Below are 23506 nucleotides of genomic sequence, written 5' to 3' on the forward strand. Positions count from 1 at the left end.
CATCTTCTCTTTATATAATTATTATAAAAAATAAATAAATAAATAAATAATATCTAAAAACTCAACTTCCTAATAAAAGTCAATTGATTGCAATATAAAAAATTATAAAAATAAAAATAACTCAGCCTTAACCTTAACCTTAAGTAACCAATATAATTTTACACTCATTAGCTGCATCTTTTATTATATTACACTAGCTAGTTGTATATTTGTGCAGTATATGTGTTTGGATGAAAGCTTTTGTATATATCATGAATGGAGAAAAAAAAAACTTGTAAAAATATTTTTCATCTAAAATAGGCTTTTTATATCAATTTACTTAACTAGGCACATAATTATTGAACGGAACTAAAACGATATTATATGAGTATAAAAAATAAAATAAAATAAAAATAAAATAAAAATAAAAAAGAATCCCATGCAATGTTTAAAAAGTAAAAAGTTGTACAGAAATCTATCCAAAAAAAAAAAAAATAGTACATGCAATGCAGATGGTAGTTTCGATTTTAGTCACTAAAAGGAACCATCACTTATCACTGAAAATATCACAACTTTCTAAGGTGGTATGTTTGGCACTTGCTTCTAATTTGATAACTCAAAAAATTTTACTTTTTGTAGGACCCACGGATTGACTTGGTGCAGCTTTTACTGCTTATTTCTTTTCTTTTTTTCCTTCAACCCCACTACCCAAACTCACCGAACCAGTGAAAAAAAAAAAACAAAAAAAAAAAGACCAGACCGAAATATGTGTATATTTATCAAAATGAAATCATAACTCTGTTTTCATAACTCAAAAACACTTAAAAATTGTTTTCAGTTTCCATAACTTATCACTACTCAAAAATTAAAGAATTGAGCAATGGAAACAAAAACTGAAAACAATCCAAACAACCATCGAACCCACCAGTTTTGAGTTATGAATAATAAAAACAAAGTGATTTGTGATCGAAAACACTAAATCCAAACAGCCCCGAAATATTCCAGTACTAATGGAGTACTAGTGTACTATATATTTCGAAAGTAATGACACACGCACCCCATATGCATGGACTTGTACATTTGTTCATAATAACCCACATAATTATTTGTTATAAAAGTACTAACAAATTCAAGTCGATGCTTCTAGACCAATATAAAAAAATCTCTCATGCGCCTAGCGCATGAGATACCAGCTCATCAATCCAAATGATTTTAATCTCTCTTCTTCTTCTTCTTCTTTTTTCATTTTTGTGATAATACTCATCAGATAAACCTGCATAATGAAAGGACATACCTTTTCTTTTCAGCCATGCTTTGGGGAAAAATGAATATCTCTAAAGATAATAATATAAGTAGTGCTTTTTTTTTTTTTTTTTTTTTTTTTTTGAGAATGCAATGTAAGCAGTTTAAATAGTTAAATAATTACAAGTAGATAACATGGGTTGTGCGCTATAATGCTGGAAAATAACATGTGTGTTAGTAAATTGAGCCATTGAATTTTAAAAGTTTTTTTTAGGGATTTGAATCATGGATATATTTTTGGAAATATGAGAAGATGTCAACTAATTAAGCTGTAAGACTCTTGACATTTAAACTGCAAACTTGAATGGGGAAAAAAAAAATAATATATATATATAGAGAGAGAGAGAGAGAGAGAGAGAGAGAGAGAGAGAGAGAGAGAGAGGGGCACACTTGCAATTATTTCAAATTCTTGGAAAAACCAAAGCTCAATGACTCTAGAATTGGCAACGCTGAACCAAGACCAAAACGAACCTCTGTTTTTTGCACTTTTTTCGTATAGGGCCTTCCATTGTTATTAAAAGGCACCTTCCTCGCTATGTGTTTGAGGCAGTTCACGATTTTTCCCATATATTTGAAACTAACCAATTTTCCCCTCTATGTTTCAAAAATGAGTAAATACCCCAAATCCATTACTATCTCAATAACATCCAACGTAATTTTTTGAATAAAATATTAGTCATGCATCACAAGAAAGAGTAAATGTTGAGGATTTCATTTTCTATATTATTATTTCATTTTTAATTATTGTGATTCCTTTAGGTTTAACTGAAAAAATAACTTATTGGAGATATTTACTCATTTTCTAAACATAGAGGGGACATTGGAAGGGTTCAAAGATAAGTGGGAGAATTGTGAAATACCTGAAACACATAAGGGGGAGAGTACCTTTTCCCATATCTTTAAGCTCAGAGTCAAGTCTAAAATTTTGGCAGTATTAAATATCTCAAACTATATGTTTTAACTCAACAAGAGAAATCCATTGATGCAAATCGAATGATGTAAGCTTTAAACGTTTTATATATATACTAGTCAAAAACTCGTAAGATAAATAGGAAAGTATGATAGAATATGATTTTTAATTTTTTTTTTAAAGCTCTCTTTTATTTTGTATATAAAAATAAAACTTGATATTATGATAATTATTACTTATTAATTGACATTTATTATAATTATTTTTATGTTTGAAATACTATTAAATATAAAATTTGATCATTATGATATTTCATAATGAGCATTTATTATAATTTTGTTTTGTATAGAACTATTAAATATATAACTATGATAATTATTAATGAGCATTTATTATGGGTTTTGTTTATATATAGAAATATATTTTCTACTATTTAAAGAAACACAAGTGCTACATCCATAGTTGTCAAATCGTGAATCGTATCATGAATAGATTTTTAATTTTTCTGTATTGTGTATTGTATCAAATTGTGTATCATAAGATACACAAACATTTTATAAAATTATAAAAAAAAATTATACACACAAACACACATATATATAGAAAATGTATATTTATTATAATTTGAAATATATTTAACTAATGACCAATATAATCATTACTAATGCAATAAAATCTAACAAAGCTAACTAAATAAATCAAATTAACTTATGTGTATAGCATGCAAGTTCATATTGATTAAACTCAAAAGTGATAATACATGATATATGAACCAAAATAATAATTACTTTTCATCATCCTGTCTAATCAACTCCATCTAAGTCAATATTATCACCATGATCAACATCTTGCAAAATTATTTTTTTATAGACATTTCCTTCATTATTATCAACATTTACTATTTTTTTTGTTTTTTTTTTATTCTAATAATTTATTCTTTGTATTTTTTTTTTCTTGGCATTCTAGCTTTTTAGACTCAATAATAATAACAAAATAAAAAATAATTATACTTTCATTTAATACATTATTAATAGCATAGAAAATAAATTTTCAATATGAAAGTAAGTGTTATGAGTATAGTCTAAATTTTAAAGGAGAAATAGAAGAGAGAAAAAAAAAACTCATGGACTTACTATTTTATTAGACTCAATTAAATTTCCCAATATTTTGTGTTAAAAAAGTCTAACAACTTGTTTAGATCAAATAAAACCACAAATTTTAACCAAAAAAACTCATTTTAAACCCACATGTTTATGTATAATACGATACACATGATTCATTCGATATGATACTATTCATATGATATGTACCTATGTATCAAACGATTCATGAGCACTTACAATACACTCTTACGATACAAAACTTTTTGTACACGATACGATACGTATTGTGTATTGTATGATATTGAAAACTATGGCTACATCCATAATATTTTCGCAATAATTTCATAACAAATTCTATATGACAAGTTGTTCTTAGTTCTAATTTGAATTAATCCACCATTGAAATTACATTTTTGTCTACCAATAACGACTCATCACTTAGGATTTATTGTGAAAATGTTGTGAATATAGCATTTCTCTTAAAGAAAATATGATATGTTAAGATTCTAAAGAAAATATGAAAATCTTAGGGGGCAAGTTGTTATTTTTATCTCTGTGTGTGTGTGTGTGTTGTGAAAGGGAAAGATAAGCTTATATTTATATATCCCTTAATCTTGTTAGTAGCGGCCACTACAAAAAAACTGGACTATTGCGGCGGGCCAAAACCACTGCAAAAACCCAGAAAACCGCTACTAAAGGTCCATTTGGCCTATTGCGACGGGGGCTATTGCGATGGTTCTACCAGCTAGCATTGTGATCAATAACAAAAAACACCACTATAAATGCACCTTTCAGTGGTGTTTTTGGTTTTTTGTGACGGGTAGAAAACCATCACCATATGAGATTAGAATTCGTGTCAATTGACTTTTAGCGGCAGGCAAAAGGCGCCACTATAGGGAACCAATTAAAACAGACTCACCACAAAAAAAACTGGACTATTGCGGCGGGCCAAAACCACCGCAAAAGCCCAGAAAACCGCTACTAAAGGTCCATTTGGCCTATTGCGACGGGGGCTATTGCGATGGTTCTACCAGCTAGCATTGTGATCAATAACAAAAAACACCACTATAAATGCACCTTTCAGTGGTGTTTTTGGTTTTTTGTGACGGGTAGAAAACTATCACCATATGAGGTTAGAATTCGCATCAATTGACTTTTAGCGGCAGGCAAAAGGCGCCACTATAGGGAACCAATTAAAACAGACTCACTACACTTTTAGCGGTGGGGAGAAATGCCACTATATGTGTAAACCTTTTAGCAGCGGGGCAAAAACGCCGCTATAAGGCATCATTTAAATCATTATATATGCACTTTTAGTGGCACTTTTTGACTGTCACTATAGATTCTTTTTTTCCCCCCCATTAGGTATTAAAACCACTATTTTTTTTTTTTTTACAAACCTATTACAAAGAACCTGTAATAGTTTCAGCTCTACTAACACAATACCACAAATGCAACTAATTAACAACACCACAAATGTCTCCAAACTAATGAAATATTAACATAGAAATATATTATCAAACACATATAACATTGTCTATAACCATTATCAAAGTTCCAAAGTATTTTAAACAAATCCTTTAACACTTTTGCAAGAAGATGCCTTTGGTACACTTTTGCAAGAAGAACTGGTAGTCCCAACTCCACGCCTGCTGGTAATAGTATACTTAGTAGTGGTCACTCGTTTTGCAACTTTCTGCTTCAACTTGGCCACATCTGCTTCGGTAACTGCAATCTCCTCTAGCTCAACCCTTGTCTTCACATTAGTTTGAAGTCATAAGCATATGTTATACAAGCATTTAACATGAAAGGGAAAAGAAAACTAACTTAAGATCTATACAAACCTTAGAATCCATGCCATGTGAACTGGAAAATTGTCCAAAAGACATGCTCAAACCGACTTCAAGTGCAACTCTAAGATCTCTTTCAGCTTGCAACTGCTCTTGCAATCTTGAAACCTATAGTCATTTAAAAGTCAGAAGACACAAATGAAGTAGAAGGTGCAATTAATCTATGGTATTAAATATGCTCCACATGAAAACAGGCAAGGTCAATATTCTCGCGACCTTCTATTCGTACTTTTCATCCAACTCCTATCCATTGCTATAAAGTGGTTTACAAGAAATACCTATAATATGATTTCATGAAAGCACAAAGCAAGAGTTAACACACATTTCATTTACACAATTTCACTTTAATTTAACAAACAAATCATCTTTAATCATTCACTTTCAGCTATGTTCCTAGCAAAACAATGAATTTAAATGCATAGAAAAGTTATCAATACATTTAGTAACTATAACATCATTACTAGCAATAGCCCAAAATGAATTAATCAAAAAAAAAAAAAAAACTCAACAAGAATCATCCAATATTACACAAAACAGTCAACACTTCCAATATCAGCTAAAACCACCTTATTACTCCATGCAAGCCACCTACTTGCCCTAATTCAACAACCCACCACAACCAAAGAGAGAGAGAGAGAGAGAGAGTACCTTAATTATTTCACCAACTTCACTTACTTTGTCAGCAATTAGTTGTATCTATGCAAGATCAACGGTCCAAATGCTGCAAAGTGTCAACAGCAGGATTGGACTAGCAATATTAGAAGGTAGAGTATCACAAATCTGTAAGATAATCCACTTCATATATTAAGTTACTACTAATTACAATATTAAAGTTTGGACTAGCAATATACTGTTTTGGAAAGGAAGTGAGCATTGCGTAAAGAAGGGGATCCTTGTCATGGTTCACCAAGTTAATAATGAATTATAGTAATGTGCATTGAGAATAATAAGATAGTCACTTATCTTCTTCTTCTTTTTTTAATTATGCTAATAAGATTAGTTTGGAAGTCCAGGACAAGGCTTAAGCCTATATGTCTCTTGACTTATGTGATTGAAATTAATTTCCAAATGAGGGCACATAAACAAACTCCTAAATGGGTTTGCAAGCATTGATGAGAATACTTATATTACAAAAAAATTTCCAGTGTATACGTCATAATTGGGTTTTTTTTTTTTTTTTTTAATTTGATGAGTAAAATCTAAAATTAAATCTAGGTAAAATTCATAATGCTAATCCTTTCGCAATTTCTTTGTAAAATTTAACATTATGTTAGGTAACATGATAGAATACAATAAGGTTCACATGACAAATGACAACTTTTGACATTCATAAGCAGCAAACTTTCATTGACCCATTTATCTACGTGCTAGATAACTAAAATGCTGTCAATTTCACAACTGAGATACTCAATCTACCTCTACCTGACCAACCTAAAATGATCTAGCACCATACACCAAAGCTCAAAACCAAATCACTTACATGACACTTTTAAGCTCATTCAAACTTTCAAACAAAACTTAGAACCATCACATTTTTGTATAGAACAATTTTGCAATTCTTGAAAATCATATAAGAAAGATACTTTTAAAACTTCCATATTCTAGTATCATTTTCATTTTGTTCAATTAAGACAAGATATAGATATCAGTTAACTTGCTTCAATCTTGTTCACAAGTTTTTTTGTAATAAGTTCAATTTTGTTCAGTCATTCAATAAAAGAAAATATGCTATTATGAGGAAAGAGCAGAAGGGGAGGTAGGGTGGGGAAAGGAGCAAGTCATAAAAAAGCTAAACTTTACAATGAAAAAAATGTGTTATATGGACTAAATATGCATGCAAAGCTATGTTGTTGTATTCAAAGCCCTTGATCTCAAAGATGCATAAAGAATGCATAAGTTAAATCATCTGAAAGCCTGACTTCCTAAATTAGAAACTCTTCAACTTCAAATAGAAGAGCCATGAGAGAACAAGCTACTAATGACCCATTATATCCTGGCTACTTAATCAACAAGCACAACTGAGCATCAAGCCTCTCAAATTGTTAAAGAACAAGCTCCTCATGCCAAAATTCAAATGACATTTCTTAGATGCAGAATACAAACCAACAATTTATTCCATTACTAAACATTACAAACCCAACAATTTAACAAATGATATTTTTAGGTCAATTTAATTTCAACAATAAATAATAAAATAAAATAAAAGAAGATTGCAGAAAGAAATAAATACATTTTTTTAAGTAAAAAAGAGAGTGGGAGAGAGGTATCTGAAGAAATTGAAGTGCCTTTGTATCTACTTGTAGACTCCAATCATTATGCTTCAAAAACCTAAATTTTCATTCCAAAAAAAAAAAAAAAAAACTATTATTTGGTTTCTGAATTTACATTAAAAGAAATGAGAGAGAGAGAGAGAAGATGAGAGAGAAGAGAGAGAAGAGAGAGAGAGAGAGAGAGAAGAGACTACTACTCGATCAATAAAGAAAAAAAAACAAAAAATGAAGGAAAGTTAAAATGAAACAGATCGATCTGATGAAGGAAAGTTAAAATGAAACTTACCAGAAATGAGTGAAACTGGTGAGTGAGTAGCTCTATTGAAAGCTTTGGCGGTGAGTGTGAAGATGAAGTGACGGTGGCAACAGCGAGATGGAGATGAAGTGAAGGTTTTGGAGAGAGTGAAAGGAATAAGTGGAAAAGGAAATAGTGGAAAAATGAAAAATGATAAAAAAAAAAAAAAAAAAAAAAAAAAAAAAAAAAAAAAAGGTTTTGAAACCTGGACCGTTTAATGAACCTAAAAGGAGAGGTTAGAGTTTTGAGGTTGGACCGAGGTCAAACCAGAGTTGAACCGTGATGACATCATAATTAATTTAATAATTATTTAAATATAAATAATTATATTAAATTAGTATAAATATAAAAATTAACTAAAATAATTAAATTAAATATAGAAATCTATCTTTCAAATGTATTTTTTATATCATAACTTTCCCAAAAAAAATAAGAAATATTAAATACTAAGTAAAGGAAGATATGGTATTCTTTATTTATTTATATGTTGATTAGTTAAACTTGTGATAGCAATAATAATATACTAATTAGAAGGACACTTATATTATATTAAATAAAATAAAAAATTTAGATTATTTAATAGTTTTAAATTAAAATAATTTAAGAATCACACAATTTTATATTTTTTTGGGCACAATTGTAAATTTGAATACCTATCATTTATATATAAACCCATTATTTTTTATCTACTAGCTACTCTCTATCCCATCAGAATTACAACAACAAAAAAAAAAAAAGCAGAGAATAATTTCGTTATTAGATTTTTTTCTTTAAAAAAATTGTAAATATTAATTAAAAGTACTTAAGAATGAAGAGAGTTGTCACATCACGTTGGGAAGGTGAAAAAAATGAATGGTTGAAACTCTTCTACCTTTCCAATGTAATCACGTGGAGGGGCTTTGGAAAAACACAAATAAAAAAAATAATACAAAAACTAAAAGAGAGAAAGTGGAGACGGACAAAAGAAAGAGAAGGAGAAAAAGAAGAAAGAAGAAGAATAAGAAAAAGAAGAAGGAGAAACAACAACAGAGGATGAAGCGTTCACCAGCACTACCTCATCCGCCGCCCCACCGCCATTTGTCCTCCTCCCTACCACTAGACTGAGTTAGATTAGCTTGTTCTTCTTTTTCTTTTTCTTTTTCTTTTTTCATATTTGCTTGTTCTGATTCAACTTTATTGTAAGAATTGGATTTTGTTTTGTGTTTGGATTATTTGAGATGTTTTTTGAGAGTGAAGCAAAGTCAGATCAGCTTGTTCTTCCCAGCAGTTGTGTTTCTTTTTCTTTTGTTTTTCTGTGTTTTTTTTTAGGTTCAGATTCAAAGGGAACTGTGAGAAGCGGTCTGATCACGGTTCTCAGAACCGTGCAGTTGAACCGCGGTTCGAACAGTTCCCTGCTTTTTTAGCATAGACCAGTTCTTAAAGCTTAAAGAACCATGATTGTGAGAGGTTCATGGTTTTTTCGATCGGACCGTACAGTTCGGTCCAGGTTTCAAAACCTTGAAAAAAAAACAAAGGGAAAGGGAAATTTTGGGGTTGGAGATTTAAAGGTTTATAGTAGTGGTCCAACCCGCCACTATAACTAAGAAAAAGCGCCGCAAAAAGGAGTCCCTATTGCGTCAGTTATACAAAATGCTGCTATAGCTCGCATATTGCGGCATTTTTCTCTACCGCCGCTATAATATTTGCACAAAATGATATATTTATTGCAGCGGTTTTTTGGAGCGCCGCTATATCTCAGTTACTACCGCTAAAACATATATATTGCGGCGGTTTTATGTCCTGCGACATATAGCAGTGGTTTTTGCACCTGTTGCAATAGTACAAATTTCTTATAGTGGGCCTAAAACACCTTTTCACTCAAAATACCCAAATTTGGACGAAAATGGTTGGGATGGCCGATGGGAATGGACTAGTATTCAAAGTTCAAACAAACATGAGTTCAAAAAAATTAAAAAAAAAAAAGTTCAAAATTACATGGAATAGGGTGTTGCAGTTCTATCGGTTTAGATACTCATACAAAAAATATCAATCATACTGGCTAATACTTTACAAAATTTACAAAATTAATCCTATGGGATGAGTCAAAGTTAATTTGATTTTTTATTTTTGTAGTAAGAATGCTTTGTTTAATAATGGACTTTAGATTTTTTTTTTTTTTTTTGGGTTGGTTTTGCAATAAAGAAATAATATATATGCAACTATCTTTTTTTGGTGGGAGATATTGTTTAATCAAAGTAAGTTTAGAAGTTATAATTCGAAAATAGCTGGGTTTAGTAACGCAAATTTGTAACCTCTGTACTATGTAGGAGCATTAAAGAGGTAGAACTTTGGATTCTAAAATAAAATAAAATAAAAACGTGTTGGAAGTCTAAATTCTCAACATCAAAAGAAGTAGAAGTTGTAATTTGAATATATAGTCAATATTATTTGAAGGTGATGGACATAGTAAAATCAAAGTTTAATAGTTAATTGTTACTGTTTAGGCATTAACCATTTATCCACTTTAGATTGTTAATTTTGTTCCAATATCCTTGTGTTGATTTCTAGATGTTGTATGAAAAATTCATGGACTTTCCGAATGTTGTGTGAATATTTCTTGATGTTTCTTTTTGAAGCATGTAGCTCTTTCTTCAATACCTTGAAAAAACATAGAAGTATAGAACTCCAAATATTAAGATTTTTGCAAATATAATTAATGTGATAATATAGATTATTACTGAAAAATATCATGATTTTATTATTATACCTTTCACGTTTTAATAACCTATTATGGTTCTTCTAAAAAAATAATTGTTAGGTTCTAAAGATTTAGGAATTTCTGTATTTAGAACTCTAATGTGTAATGTTGGCAAACCATGATCAAAACAGGTTGTTTAGTCTTGTTTATGCTTGCTTAAAGTTGTGTCTTTTATGTAAAGTTGGAATCGAGTTGATGCAGAAGTTACTGTGCATTTTGCCTGTCTCGATTGATTGAAGCTTAGGCTCGATCAATCAAAAATCGGGTAGAATGCGTTTTTCTACAAAATTCCAACTCAGCCCTATTTCATTTAAAACGTTTAGGGTTTTATGTTTTGTCCTAGGTATATAGGGCAAACCCTAACCACGTTTTAGAGGTTGCTTATATTGCTGTTTGTGTGAATCACTTGTGATATCTGAAAGGAGCTTTCCTTCACACAAGTTTAGGATTATCAAGGATGATATTTCTTTAAGAACTTGATGATCATTCAATTGCTACCATAAGCGCTTAAAGATACACAAGCGAGAGTGCTTGTACTTGTTGGAGAATCCAAGAAAGAAGGAGTCTGTGGTGTCGGAGCTTGCACGTGGTTGTGTCAGTAAGTTTTCTACTGGTGGGTAGCAATAGAATGTTAGTGGTCTCAATTCTATTGTAAAACTTCAATTCTTTCTATAGTGGATTTAAGTTTACCTTGAGAATAGTTAGGTTAAATTTTCCCCAAGTTTTTTACCGGTTTGGTTTTCTTTGGTCATCATATCATTGTGTTATTTATTTTTCCGCTGCTATGCATGATATGATTGTTTGATTGTGATAACCTAGATTTGTGAAATTTGGACTAAGTAATAACTTTGTTAATTAACTAGGTTAATCCGGTTGTGTTTTAAGGGTTCTAAAAATATACAATAATAACCTATTGTGGTTTTATCTTTTTGTAAATAAGAATGGTTTCTATTCTATTTTTAGATATAAATTAGTTTGACACATTTAAGAGATAATTATCAATTAGTTATGTTGAATAATATATAAACAAGAAATACATATAAAGTCTTCTAAAAAATAAATAAATATAAAGACATTAGGGGTACCCATAAGGACTACCGTTTTTCCTCAATTAGTACAATCGGTAACTTGTTTAACTCAGACAACTCATTGAAGATTCAATTGTTTTTTCATAGCTGAGAAAGGGTAATAGGTTCCATATACATGGTTGATGCTTAATGGTGCATAGCAAGAAGTTTTTACGATCATTGAGTGTTAATTTGTGTCACCAACATGTTACACTCTTAGCCACTCTCTAATTTTCTCAAAAGATTAAAAAAAAAAAGAATGTAGAGTTTTTAATTTACTGTGGAATTGTTAATAATAAAACAAAATGTATCACTCAAACAACTTAAAAGGAGACTTCAATTGTTTTTCATAGACGAAGGGGGCCAATGGCCTCCTTTTAAGTCTAGTTAGTCCCGTCATTGATGTGACCAATTTTAGTTTCTAAAGAGTTACTGTTTAATGGTGCATAAAAATAAGTCTTATGTTCGTTGAAGCGCATATTTGGATTGAGTGGAGTAGAGAGGAGTAGAATAGTGTTGGCTCAATTTATTGATATAACTAGTTAGTCTCGTCATTGATGTGACCAATTTTAGTTTTTAAAGAGTTACTGTTCAATGGTGCATAAAAAGTAAGTCTTATGTTCATTTAAGTGCATATTTGGATTGAGGGATGTAAAGATGAGTAGAATAGTGTTGGCCTATTTATTGATATGACCATTATAGTTTTCAAAGAGTTACTAGTTTTTTTGTGGTACCTAAAAGGAGCTTTTATATTTATTTATTGTTAGCTTGAGTCGACTACATGATAGACTCACAAATTCATTCAAAGGATTAAACGGCAATGCAATTTTAATTCATTACAAATTTTGTTTTCATTCAAACAATGTATAACTCAAAAAATTTATGAGACATGGACCAAATATCATAGATTGAAATTTTATTATATCTATTTAAAAAATAGAAACAATTTATATGAAATTTTAGCTGCTTTTCATAGCCCTCTTCAAGCTTACTTGACCCCTTTTGATGTCAATAATTATAATTTCTAAATGTCAAAAGCTTTTTGGCTTAATTGACATCTTTTTATATTTTCAATAAAAAATATTTAATATTTAAATCCCTAATATATATTTTAACATTTTTTTAATCCACATTCAAGAAATTTCAAAATGTTTTTTAGCCTTATTTCTATCTCTAAGGGATAACTAAAAAATTTAATATAAATACTGGAATAAATTTAGGAATACAATTTTTTTTCCACAATTTGTTGAGGAGACAGGTTGTGAATGATAAAAAATAAGCGATGTCAATAATAAATGCATGAAAAAATAATTATTTACTACTCACAACTTATTATTTCAGTGAAGTATGAAAAATATTGTGAATGAAAAATGTTTCTATACTCTATGTATACTCTATAGCAAAGTTGTACATACTTATCAGATAGTAATAAATAGTAAATACAACTGTTTCTGATAGATAAATTCTTTTTGTTTTATTTTTTTGGAAATAGGTTACTCTAAAAATAAATAAATAAAAGGAAAAGAAATAACATGTGCAAATATCATAAAGAAGTAACAAGACCCATGCATGGTTCATAAACTACGAAATAGTCAACGTGATGGCAAACCCATTTTAGCCAAAGACATCGCACATTGAAATGATGAAACTCCCAAGTGATGGATCTGGTTTTAGTTTATCAACAACGTGTTAAGGAACAATAATAGTAAGACTGTAAGAGTCAAATTAATGTCTGTTCTTTGATGTTCTGTACTTGATCAAATGATCTACAACATAGGACCCATCCAATTCAATCTATATATAGGAATGTTAAGCAGTAAAATTAACTTTAAATTTACTCAAACAATTGATAATTCAATTAACAATGGGTTGAAATCCTTTAAAATTTCTAGGTAAATCCATATTGTCAAGCCCATTAAACATTTACATATTATAGGTCAAAAGTCTGACCATTAGCCTCACGCGTAAATCAATCTACACACAAAATAAAAAATTTTCCCCTTTATTTCACTTGAAATTAAAACAACATATTTCACTTTTATTGTTAAAATTTTATTTCTAGTATATATAAAGTATTATAATATTTAAAAATTTTAATTAAAAAAAAAGTACTAAATACTCTTTTTGATTCATACTATTTTATCAAAACTATACAATACATTCACTTTAAACAAAGAGAAGTACTCCTAAATTCCTAATAAAGAACTTGTAAAAGTCAACTGTAGGCTGGGCTTTACTTTAAAGTATAAATAGGCTTAGTCCAACCAAACCCAACTACTAGAACATTCGAACCCAAATAGTCCCCTTTTTACCCCTGATTTTGATTTTCTACGACTCACTCCTTTTCCTCGTCTGAACTGAACCGTTGAATTCAACAAAACAAAAATTAAAAACCATCAACACCACACCGCCCACCAATTTTTCATTTCCTTAGTGTCTGGGGTTTCTTACAGATTTTCCCAATTTTCCACAAAATTCCTACATTTTGATTGGAAAAACCAAATCCCAAGAAAAGTAAATTCCAAAACCATCCATTTAAAGCACACAGCCTATTTATTACCATCAACTAATTTTACTCTTCAAAAACTCACACACACAGAGAGAGAAAAAGACAGAGAACCACTTTGCGTTTATTCCATTTTCCTCAAAAGTAACGCCGAGCGCTGGAATTTTGAGATTTTTTTTTTTTTTTTTCTCGATGGTGAAGAAAGCAGAGATTGAAACCAAGGTCCGTGGAAAGCGATGGAGATTAATGGCGGTGTTTGGAACTCTCGTCGTTCTCTTTGTTGCTATGGCTCTCTCTTCCAAATCCTCTACTGGATTGTCTCTCTTTCGACAAAAGCCTTGTCACTGCGCCAAGGTCAATTCTCAACCTCTCTGCGTGTGTCATTTCTCTTTTCTTCTCTTGTTTGGGTACTGAGAAAATGAAGGAAAGTATATGCAGGAAGGAATGGGAATGTTTGGTTGTGTTGTGTTTAGTCACTGTTCATGTCAATGCATTTGTGTTTCAATTCTTTGAACTAGTTTTGTCATATTACCCCATTCTTGTTGTGTTTAGGCTTTGAGATGGGAAAAATTAGAATTGGGTTTGATTCAAATTTCAGTTCTTTATGATTATGTACTGTTAACTGGGTTTTTGGGTTTTGCAATTTGTGTTTCAATTCTTTGAACAAGTTTTGTCATGTTACCTGACTTTTGTTGTGTTTAGACTTTGAGATGGGGAAATTAGAACTGGGTTTGATTCAAATTTCAGTTCTTTATGATTATGTATTGTTAACTGGGTTTTTGGGTTTTGCAATTTGTGCAGTATACTGGGATTGTTGAGGATTGTTGTTGTGATTACGAGACTGTGGACCGACTTAATAAGGAAGTGTTGCATCCATCGCTCCAAGAGCTTGTTAAAACCCCGTTCTTCCGGTATTTCAAGGTTTGCCAGTTGTTTTGATTTATTGGCTACAAGTAGACTGATTATATAAGAACTAATATGTGATCCATCTATTGAATAATCATTTTTTGAAAGTAATGCTTAGCACAATTTTGATCATTATATAGTTGAATTTTACTACAGTATTAGTATTAATATCAGCGTGGTGTTAAGGTATCTGCATAAGAAACAAGGCATGGATCTTTTGGAGATTTTAGAAGTTTTGTTGATTACATACCAAATATTAATCTATATGATTGATTACATATGCGATATTCTTCTCAAGATTGTAAATTTGAATAGCCTGAATATACGTTTACCTTGAGTCTCCCATAATAATGAGACAGAGGGTGAGGTCATGTGACCAAGATGCAGTAGATGCATATGTAACTTACCAATATATATATATATATATATAGAAAATTTTCAAGCATTGTTGCTTGCTTCTGTTCTTGAAATTTGGTGTTGTCCTCAGCTGATCGTCCTTGTGAATCTTATTTATGGTAGGTTAAGTTGTGGTGTGACTGTCCTTTCTGGCCTGATGATGGTATGTGCCGTCTGCGGGATTGCAGTGTTTGTGAATGCCCAGAAAGTGAGTTCCCTGAATTATTTAAGGAGCCCCGTAATGTCCTCTCACCAGATGATCCTATCTGTCAAGAAGGGAAGCCACAGGCAGCCGTGGATCGTACAATAGATAGTAAAGCTTTCAGAGGCTGGACAGAAACAGACAATCCCTGGACAAATGATGACGAAACTGATAATTGTTAGTGTCATATTTTTCCTGCACAATTCATTGGTTTTTTTTGTTGTTATCAATATATAAATATTGGGACAAGATCCCCTCCCATTTAAATCCTCCGATTCCCTCCAATTTTAGCCAAGTGCGAAACTTGGCATTCATTTGATTTTGTGTGTGTGCGTGTGTGTTTTAAGACTATCGGATTTTTTGAGTTCCCCATGTTGTACATCCAGATTAAAATTGGAAGGAAACTAGAGTGTTAAATGGGAGGGGATCCTTTATTGTTGATGTAAATGTCAAATACAGAAAATGTAGATAGCATTCATTGTTTAATTATATTCTATGAAGATTGTCTTATGGCTTATAAATGATACCCATTTACATTTGCAGCTGAGATGACATATGTTAACCTACAACTCAATCCTGAGCGCTATACTGGTTACACAGGTCCATCTGCTAGAAGGATTTGGGATTCTGTCTATAGTGAGAACTGCCCCAAATGTAAGTTGTCCTCTTTGTGTATGCCAAAGGTTCATTGATAATACTTGTTCTCTATCTCACAGGGCATAATTTATTTTTATGTTCATCATTAATTTCTATTGTTAAATGTTGCTATTCTCTCTCTCTCTCTCTCTCTCTCTCTCTCTCTCTCTCTGCCTCTTCATAACTGTTGCCTTCGCCCTTGCCATAGAATATTTTGGGAAACCCTTCATTGAATTCGTTATGAAGAGCTGCAATGTTATTCTAAAATTGGTGATTAACATGCCTACTTCACCCATATGCTGGGTTCCCACTGCAATCTTTGTCTCTTTATTGTCAGTGCCTGTTGAGCTCCTAACAATGATTTGCATTTATGATGAGGACATAGGACATTACATCTTTACTTATGTTGAAGATGACAAGACACTGATTCTAGTGAATTTTCTTACCTTTTTTTTGGGGGGAATTATTGTTGAAGTACTGTCTCATGATGACAGTTAAATTTGCATCATTATACTTGATTATCTAGTGGCAAATGGTAATTTAGAATTTAACTGTGGTCTTCTTTGAGAGTTTTTCCAGTTTCTCCATATTTTTGTGTGGGTAGTTTTTTTTTGAGGGGTTTTTTTTGGGGGGGGGGGGGGGGGTGGGTTGGGGGGGCTGTTATGATGTGAGTTTTCTTGCTTCATAATGAGTAATCAATCCTTACCTTTTTGTTGATTTTCAACTTCTGCAGATCCATCTGAAGAGTTATGCCAAGAGGAAAAAATTTTGTACAAACTGATATCTGGTCTTCACTCCTCAATTTCAATTCACATAGCTGCTGATTATCTACTCGATGAAGCTACAAACTCAGTACAATTCTAATTTTGCATACCTTTAGACAATTATCTTTTTGCTTTTTGAAGATAGACAGTTCACATGGTGTTTGCATAAAAATTGCATATTTGACCCATGTGATCAGTATAGTTTCTACACCTGTGATCAATGCAACTTGTTGGCTAAGCCCTTTATATACACACTGAAATTTTTATATGTACATACCTGGTAAAGTTGTTTTAATTTTTTTCTTCAATCTCCTTAATAAACATATGGCAAATTCATTTATAAAATAAAATACTGTTGGTATATTGGAGTTTTTAGGTTATAATCTCTCAGATGCTCCATATTTAAGTTAGTGCAGAATGAAAATGTGCCTCAATTACATGATCTGGGCTGTAACTTGCTTCAGAGAACACTTGCACTAGTGGTGGGTAGTTTTAGATGCTTTATAGGGTAAAGGATGAGAAATCGTTCCCATCACTGGGGTCTATGTATAACCTTCCTTAATTTAGTTTATGAATGATAATGTATTGAAAGATCTGACCATTCTTTATTTTTTCCTTTTTATTTGCTTATTTCCAGTGGGGTCAAAATCTCTCATTGATGTATGATAGGGTCCTAAGATATCCAGATCGTGTCAGAAACTTGTACTTTACACATCTCTTTGTTCTCCGAGCTGTGACAAAGGTGAGTATAAGCTCTAGAGTTGTTCTTAAAGTGCCATATTTTGTTTATGTGAGAAATTTTTTTCGCTTGATGGAATATTCTGTTACATAAACTGTGTGCCTTGATGGGGTTATAATAATGAATTAAAATTCATCCCAGTGGTAATCTTTTGCTGAATGCATTTCAGGCAGCAGATTATTTGGAACATGCTGAGTATGATACTGCTAACCCTACTGAGGACTTGAAGACACAGTCCTTGATAAGACAGCTACTTTTTAATCCCAAATTGCAAGCTGCATGCCCAGTCCCATTTGACGAAGCTAAGTTGTGGAAAGGCCAACGTGGACCTGAACTAAAGCAGGAAATACAAAAGCAATTCAGAAACATAAGGTATTTCTCATTAGCCATTTGATCATTGATTGTTTTTACTTATGAAGAAGGGAGAAAAAAATCTTGGATCCATTCTGGATAGTGTCTTAAGATGTTTCTAGAATTCATTTTTAACACTTTGGGGCTATGAAGCATAGACATGGACAAGGGTATGACACGGTGACCCGACAATTTTTGAAATATTAGACACAACACAGCAGGATACGCATATTAATTAATTATTAAATATATATTTATTTATATTTTTAAATATTGTTAAGCATCTACTTTTTCTTATAATGTTGAACACATATCAATTTAAGAGCAATAATGGATACTAAAGTGAATTCATGACTAATAATGATGTTTATACAATAGAATACAAACCAAGAATAACATCCAAAACAGTAAATAAAAGATTGCTAGATAAGTGTTCATGATTGAAACTAAAATGAAATAAAAGATAAGTGTCTCTCATGTGTCTTGGCCATGTCTAGCAATTTTTCAAAATAGAAAAGAGAAAGGATACAGCTGGGACATGCTTGCAAAAGTGTCCCAGACGTATCCCATGTCCAACAAAGGTACAGCCCCCCAAATGAAGTGTCCATGCTTCCTAGTTTGGGGGCATCATAGGAAATGGAGTGGATTAAGAAAGGGCGAGGGAAGGAAAGATGTTTCTCTGTTTAGATGTCTAGATAGGGAGAACCCAGGTAAGAAGGAGAGGAGAATGTTTTTCCGTTGTTTAGTTTGTCCGACTTATATGCCCTTTTATAAAGGATATGTTGGCATAAAGTACAAGGGGCATGGAGGTAATCTCATGGTATAAGCTGCTTCCTTACCTCCCTNTACTTTTCTTATAATGTTGAACACATATCAATTTAAGAGCAATAATGGATACTAAAGTGAATTCATGACTAATAATGATGTTTATACAATAGAATACAAACCAAGAATAACATCCAAAACAGTAAATAAAAGATTGCTAGATAAGTGTTCATGATTGAAACTAAAATGAAATAAAAGATAAGTGTCTCTCATGTGTCTTGGCCATGTCTAGCAATTTTTCAAAATAGAAAAGAGAAAGGATACAGCTGGGACATGCTTGCAAAAGTGTCCCAGACGTATCCCATGTCCAACAAAGGTACAGCCCCCCAAATGAAGTGTCCATGCTTCCTAGTTTGGGGGCATCATAGGAAATGGAGTGGATTAAGAAAGGGCGAGGGAAGGAAAGATGTTTCTCTGTTTAGATGTCTAGATAGGGAGAACCCAGGTAAGAAGGAGAGGAGAATGTTTTTCCGTTGTTTAGTTTGTCCGACTTATATGCCCTTTTATAAAGGATATGTTGGCATAAAGTACAAGGGGCATGGAGGTAATCTCATGGTATAAGCTGCTTCCTTACCTCCCTTTCTGCCCACTTTGTGAGGGAACAAATGTATGGGCCTTGCATCTGCCTAAATCTCTCTGTTCACTGTTTCTCCTTACCACTAGATAATGAAAATACCTTTTCCTTCCATCTTTTTCCTTCATTTTTCCCCTCTCCCCGTTCCACCAAACCAAATGCACTATGTAGTTATTGTTTGTTTAGAATGTTGTTCTCAATCCTTGTCTAGTATCATAGCGTTGCCGCTCTTAGCATTAAATATCTCTCAGAGCTGGAGAAACTGTAGAACAAGTTCTACTCTGCATATTTCCACTCACTTTGATTTCTTTACTGCTAATATGACTGGCCCATGCCTTTGGAAATGTTATAACAAATCCTCATTGGCATTGCAGTGCAATAATGGACTGTGTAGGATGTGAGAAGTGTCGTCTGTGGGGAAAGCTTCAGGTCCTTGGGCTGGGTACTGCGTTGAAAATCCTCTTCTCTGTTAATGGTCGGGAACACTTGCTTCAGAATGTAAGTATCTATTTCCTTAAGTAATTTTGAAGTTTCAAATTATCTTTAGGTAGCATGTCACGTTTTTTGTCACCTGCTGATCTTCCAATGGTACTAGTATCTATGAATTTCTCTAAAAGAAAAATATTTTATAAGCCTCTTGAATATTTTTTCCAAAATTGGTACTTCTAAGATGGTGACCCTTATACAAGACATTTTGCAAAAATTTAAAACTAAGAAAGTAACATATCATGCCACTTTGGTTTATTCATGAGCGAAACTATATTCTTTTTCCTTTTAAACACTAAAGCATTTTGCATTGGCCTTCACAGCTGCAATTGCAACGGAATGAAGTGATTGCGTTGATGAACCTACTGAATCGACTGTCAGAGTCTGTCAAGCTTGTCCATGAAATGGGACCTTCAGCTGAAATGATTATGGAGGGGCAGATTTCTTTACCCAGTTCTCCGAGTAGATTATGGGAAATGATAAGGACATTCATAGTTAAAAAACTGAGGTATACCCTACTCTCTATTAGCACCCTTCTGTGTCTCTCTCTGTCTCCTTTTTAAATTTAATTCTTAATTTAGCTAAAGAGATTGTGTTGTCTGATTTTGTTTATGTTACTTGCAGGTAAGTAGTAATCGGTGAATTTAGTTTGAAACAGCTATACATTACGTTGAAAGGAATACGTTATAGGAAAGTGCAGTGTGGGTTTAAGAGAGAATGGCCCCATGGAAAGAGGATATGATAGAAAGTGTAAAAAAACCATTTCAAGACCCTTTGAGGTGGTAAATTTGTAATTTTTCGGATTTGAAAATTTTGGAAGTTCAAGAGCATAAAGTTCTGCATTTTCTTCAATATCTTTGTTTCTTATTTCCTTTTGGTATACACTTAGGGGTAATTATGGGTGTTTGGGGTCTTTCTTTGAGAAGCCCAAAACAAACGGCTGAAGCAAAATTAGGAGGTCCAAATGCTACTAGCTACTAGTCTAAATGAACTTGAGCCCAGTATCCTTACTTTCTCTATCTCAATGTGAGAAAAGCTCATTGGGGAATTCAGAGAAATGTGATTTGGAGTGCAAAAGAGAGATTTCATTCATAAACCCTGAGCCTCAAAGAAAAATTAGCAAATGGGTTTGGAGCACTTGCAATCCATGAGCCCCAAGGATGATGCACTATGCAAACCAAGCACACGCTGAAAACTAGCTTAAAGTGTTGAAACACCAGTTAATTTTTGCCAAAAAAATGACCTACCAATAGATGTTTGTTCATCACCATTAATGTCAATTGTCAACTGACATAATCCTCAATTTAGCAATTTCAACACAATACTACTAAGTTGTTTTAAATTAAGTCAATTTTATCCGGGACGTATGCAAGTAGGATTTGGGTAACCAATTTAACTCGATTGGGATGAAATCAAATGGTTTTAGTATCTCCCTTAAAACCAACTACTCAAGTCTAGCAGCTCCTTGAAAGATGATTTTAATGATTTTTTCTTGAACAACTTTTGTTTTGAGAAGAGATTTTTTGAACCATGAAGCCGTTTCACCTACCAAAGAGATTAAAATTACTCCCTCAATAAAATTTGTACTCGTGAGCCAAATACAAGGCTATGTATGATAGATGCTCGCCAAATCTGAAAAAAAAAAAAAAAAAAAAAAAAAATTGTATTCCTCGAAAACCACTACCTACATCACCATTCAATATTTCTTGGCCCACTATCGGCCAAACCACCTGGGCACTAGGTCCAATGTGAGTAGGATGACTTAACCATACTTTATAATTGGAAAAAAGAGCATCGTGGAAATACATGCACTCAGCCAAAGAAAGATGATAGAGAGTTGGCCGAAATGGGCACTAACACTCAAATCTTATCGCTCTAATTCATTACTCAATTCTCATATTTGTAACTCAAAAGTTTTCCATAACTCTACTTGCAATGTGTTTGGATGGAGGTTTCCATAACTCTTCTAAGATCTTTCATAAGAGGCCCACGGCTTCTTGCAACCAATCGAGATGCGAGACCACTACAACTTTCACAACGCACACGGACACCCAAGAGCAAAGACCAAACTACAGATTGTGCTAGGCCAAGATCTAAAGAAGAAGAAGAAGATGGAGATCTTCTTCGCTACTTCGGAATCTCAGATGCAAGAGTTTTCAGAAAATGTTCAATTAACTTTTTCAGAAACCCAACAAAATGGAAACCAAAACAAATGTTAAGGAAAAGTTGAAGTAAGGAAAAGTAAGGGAAAACAAAATGCTGATACTTGCACTGTAAAAGAACCGTTGGAGTGCACAATTAGTACTCTGTACTTGATGGTGACAATACATATGTATGAGTCTGTTTAGTTGAGCAAAATTACAAGATTGTCATGGTAACTCTGTTTTTATAATCTGGAAATAATAAAAAGATATTCTCATTTTCCACAACTTTAACTCAAATTTTTTAAGTTATGAGTTATGGAAATTGAGTGATAAGTGATGAAAATCACTCTAACCCAAATAAAATGCCAAAAAATTTCTCCATGCTTGATATCACAGGCAAAACACAGTTTTCTCCATGCTTGATATCACAGGCAAAACACACACACTCTCTCTCTCTCTCTCTCTCTCTCTCTCTCTCTCTCTCTCTCTCTCTCTCTCTCTCTCTCTCTCTCTCAAAGGCAAGTCGTATTCACTAGTTGATTCTAGTTTAACCCATTTGTCTGTGGTCTCGTTTCATTTGTGTAGCTTCTACGACATGTCGCTGGCCTTCATCATTGTGTGCGTTGATGTGAGTACTTGGGTTTGGCTCTCCATCTTGAGCTCGGGTTCAAGAACAAAGAGCATCTAGTCTATCGAGACATGTCACGAGGCGATGAAATTGACCCATTACAATCAGTTTTACCAATACTGAATCCTAGAATCGCAATCAATATCTTTATTCGTGGTAGGATGGGAACTTGTCCTTTATTATCATTCTTTTTTTAAGGAGGATGAGTGGTCTAATTGGAGGTTTCATGCATATACCATGGTGAATTTGCCCCCTTCTTTTTCTGGTCTGTGTTGTGTGGTTGATGCGTATGCAACAAGAAATTATGTAAAAAAAAAATTATCTTACAAAATATTGTCAAAAACTATTTTAATACATGACACGTTTTGTGATTTCCCAAGTTGCCATAGATTAGTTTCAATTCTAGAGTATGTTCTTACTGGTTTATTACATCATGCTCATGGTCATGATTTCTACCTCTACTGTGTATTGTATTGTGTCATAATTCTCGTTCATCAACATACAAAGAAATGATCACCGAATTGGCATTACTAGTGTTTAAATAAAATGACGTATTATGGCTTGGAGTAAATTCAATTTCATATTTAATAGATAAACTGGCATTACTAGTGTTTAAATAAAATGAAGCAGTATAGGTTGGAGTATAATTAAGTTCATACTCTATCCAAAAAAAATAAAAAAATTTAAGTTCATACATAATAGATATACATTTTTTATCTGACGATTTATCAAGATCAGAAAATTAACCCATCCAATCAACAAGGTTTTTTCTTTGATTGGATGGGAATGAATGAAGAAATACTAAGTCATCCCATATCGAATCTAGAACTTTGGTT

The 23506-nt window shown here is 32.5% G+C and overlaps 1 protein-coding gene across 1 annotated transcript; it reads left to right on the forward strand.

Annotated features, from left to right (window-relative positions):
- Window positions 1-13883: 13883 nt before the first annotated feature.
- Window positions 13884-20750, forward strand: LOC111983696 (endoplasmic reticulum oxidoreductin-2). The gene is made up of 10 exons (XM_024015353.2): window positions 13884-14373; window positions 14821-14940; window positions 15445-15700; window positions 16067-16177; window positions 16893-17011; window positions 17561-17665; window positions 17832-18034; window positions 19787-19910; window positions 20222-20406; window positions 20523-20750. The coding sequence occupies exons 1-10, from the start codon at window positions 14212-14214 to the stop codon at window positions 20524-20526; spliced, it is 1389 nt and encodes a 462-aa protein (XP_023871121.1). The 5' UTR covers window positions 13884-14211; the 3' UTR covers window positions 20527-20750.
- Window positions 20751-23506: the final 2756 nt, after the last annotated feature.

The sequence above is a fragment of the Quercus suber genome, unplaced genomic scaffold (genome assembly GCF_002906115.3).
Source record: "Quercus suber isolate HL8 unplaced genomic scaffold, Cork oak 2.0 scaffold_535, whole genome shotgun sequence".
In the NCBI taxonomy this organism is placed as follows: Eukaryota; Viridiplantae; Streptophyta; class Magnoliopsida; order Fagales; family Fagaceae; genus Quercus; species Quercus suber.

Bases quoted from the DNA above. Each gene is read 5' to 3' on its own strand.
- LOC111983696 (XM_024015353.2), top strand. From the start codon at position 14,212: ATGGTGAAGAAAGCAGAGATTGAAACCAAGGTCCGTGGAAAGCGATGG. The intron at 15,701-16,066 runs GTTAGTGTCATA...TTACATTTGCAG, and splicing joins TGATGACGAAACTGATAATT to CTGAGATGACATATGTTAAC. The intron at 18,035-19,786 runs GTATTTCTCATT...TTGGCATTGCAG, and splicing joins AAGCAATTCAGAAACATAAG to TGCAATAATGGACTGTGTAG.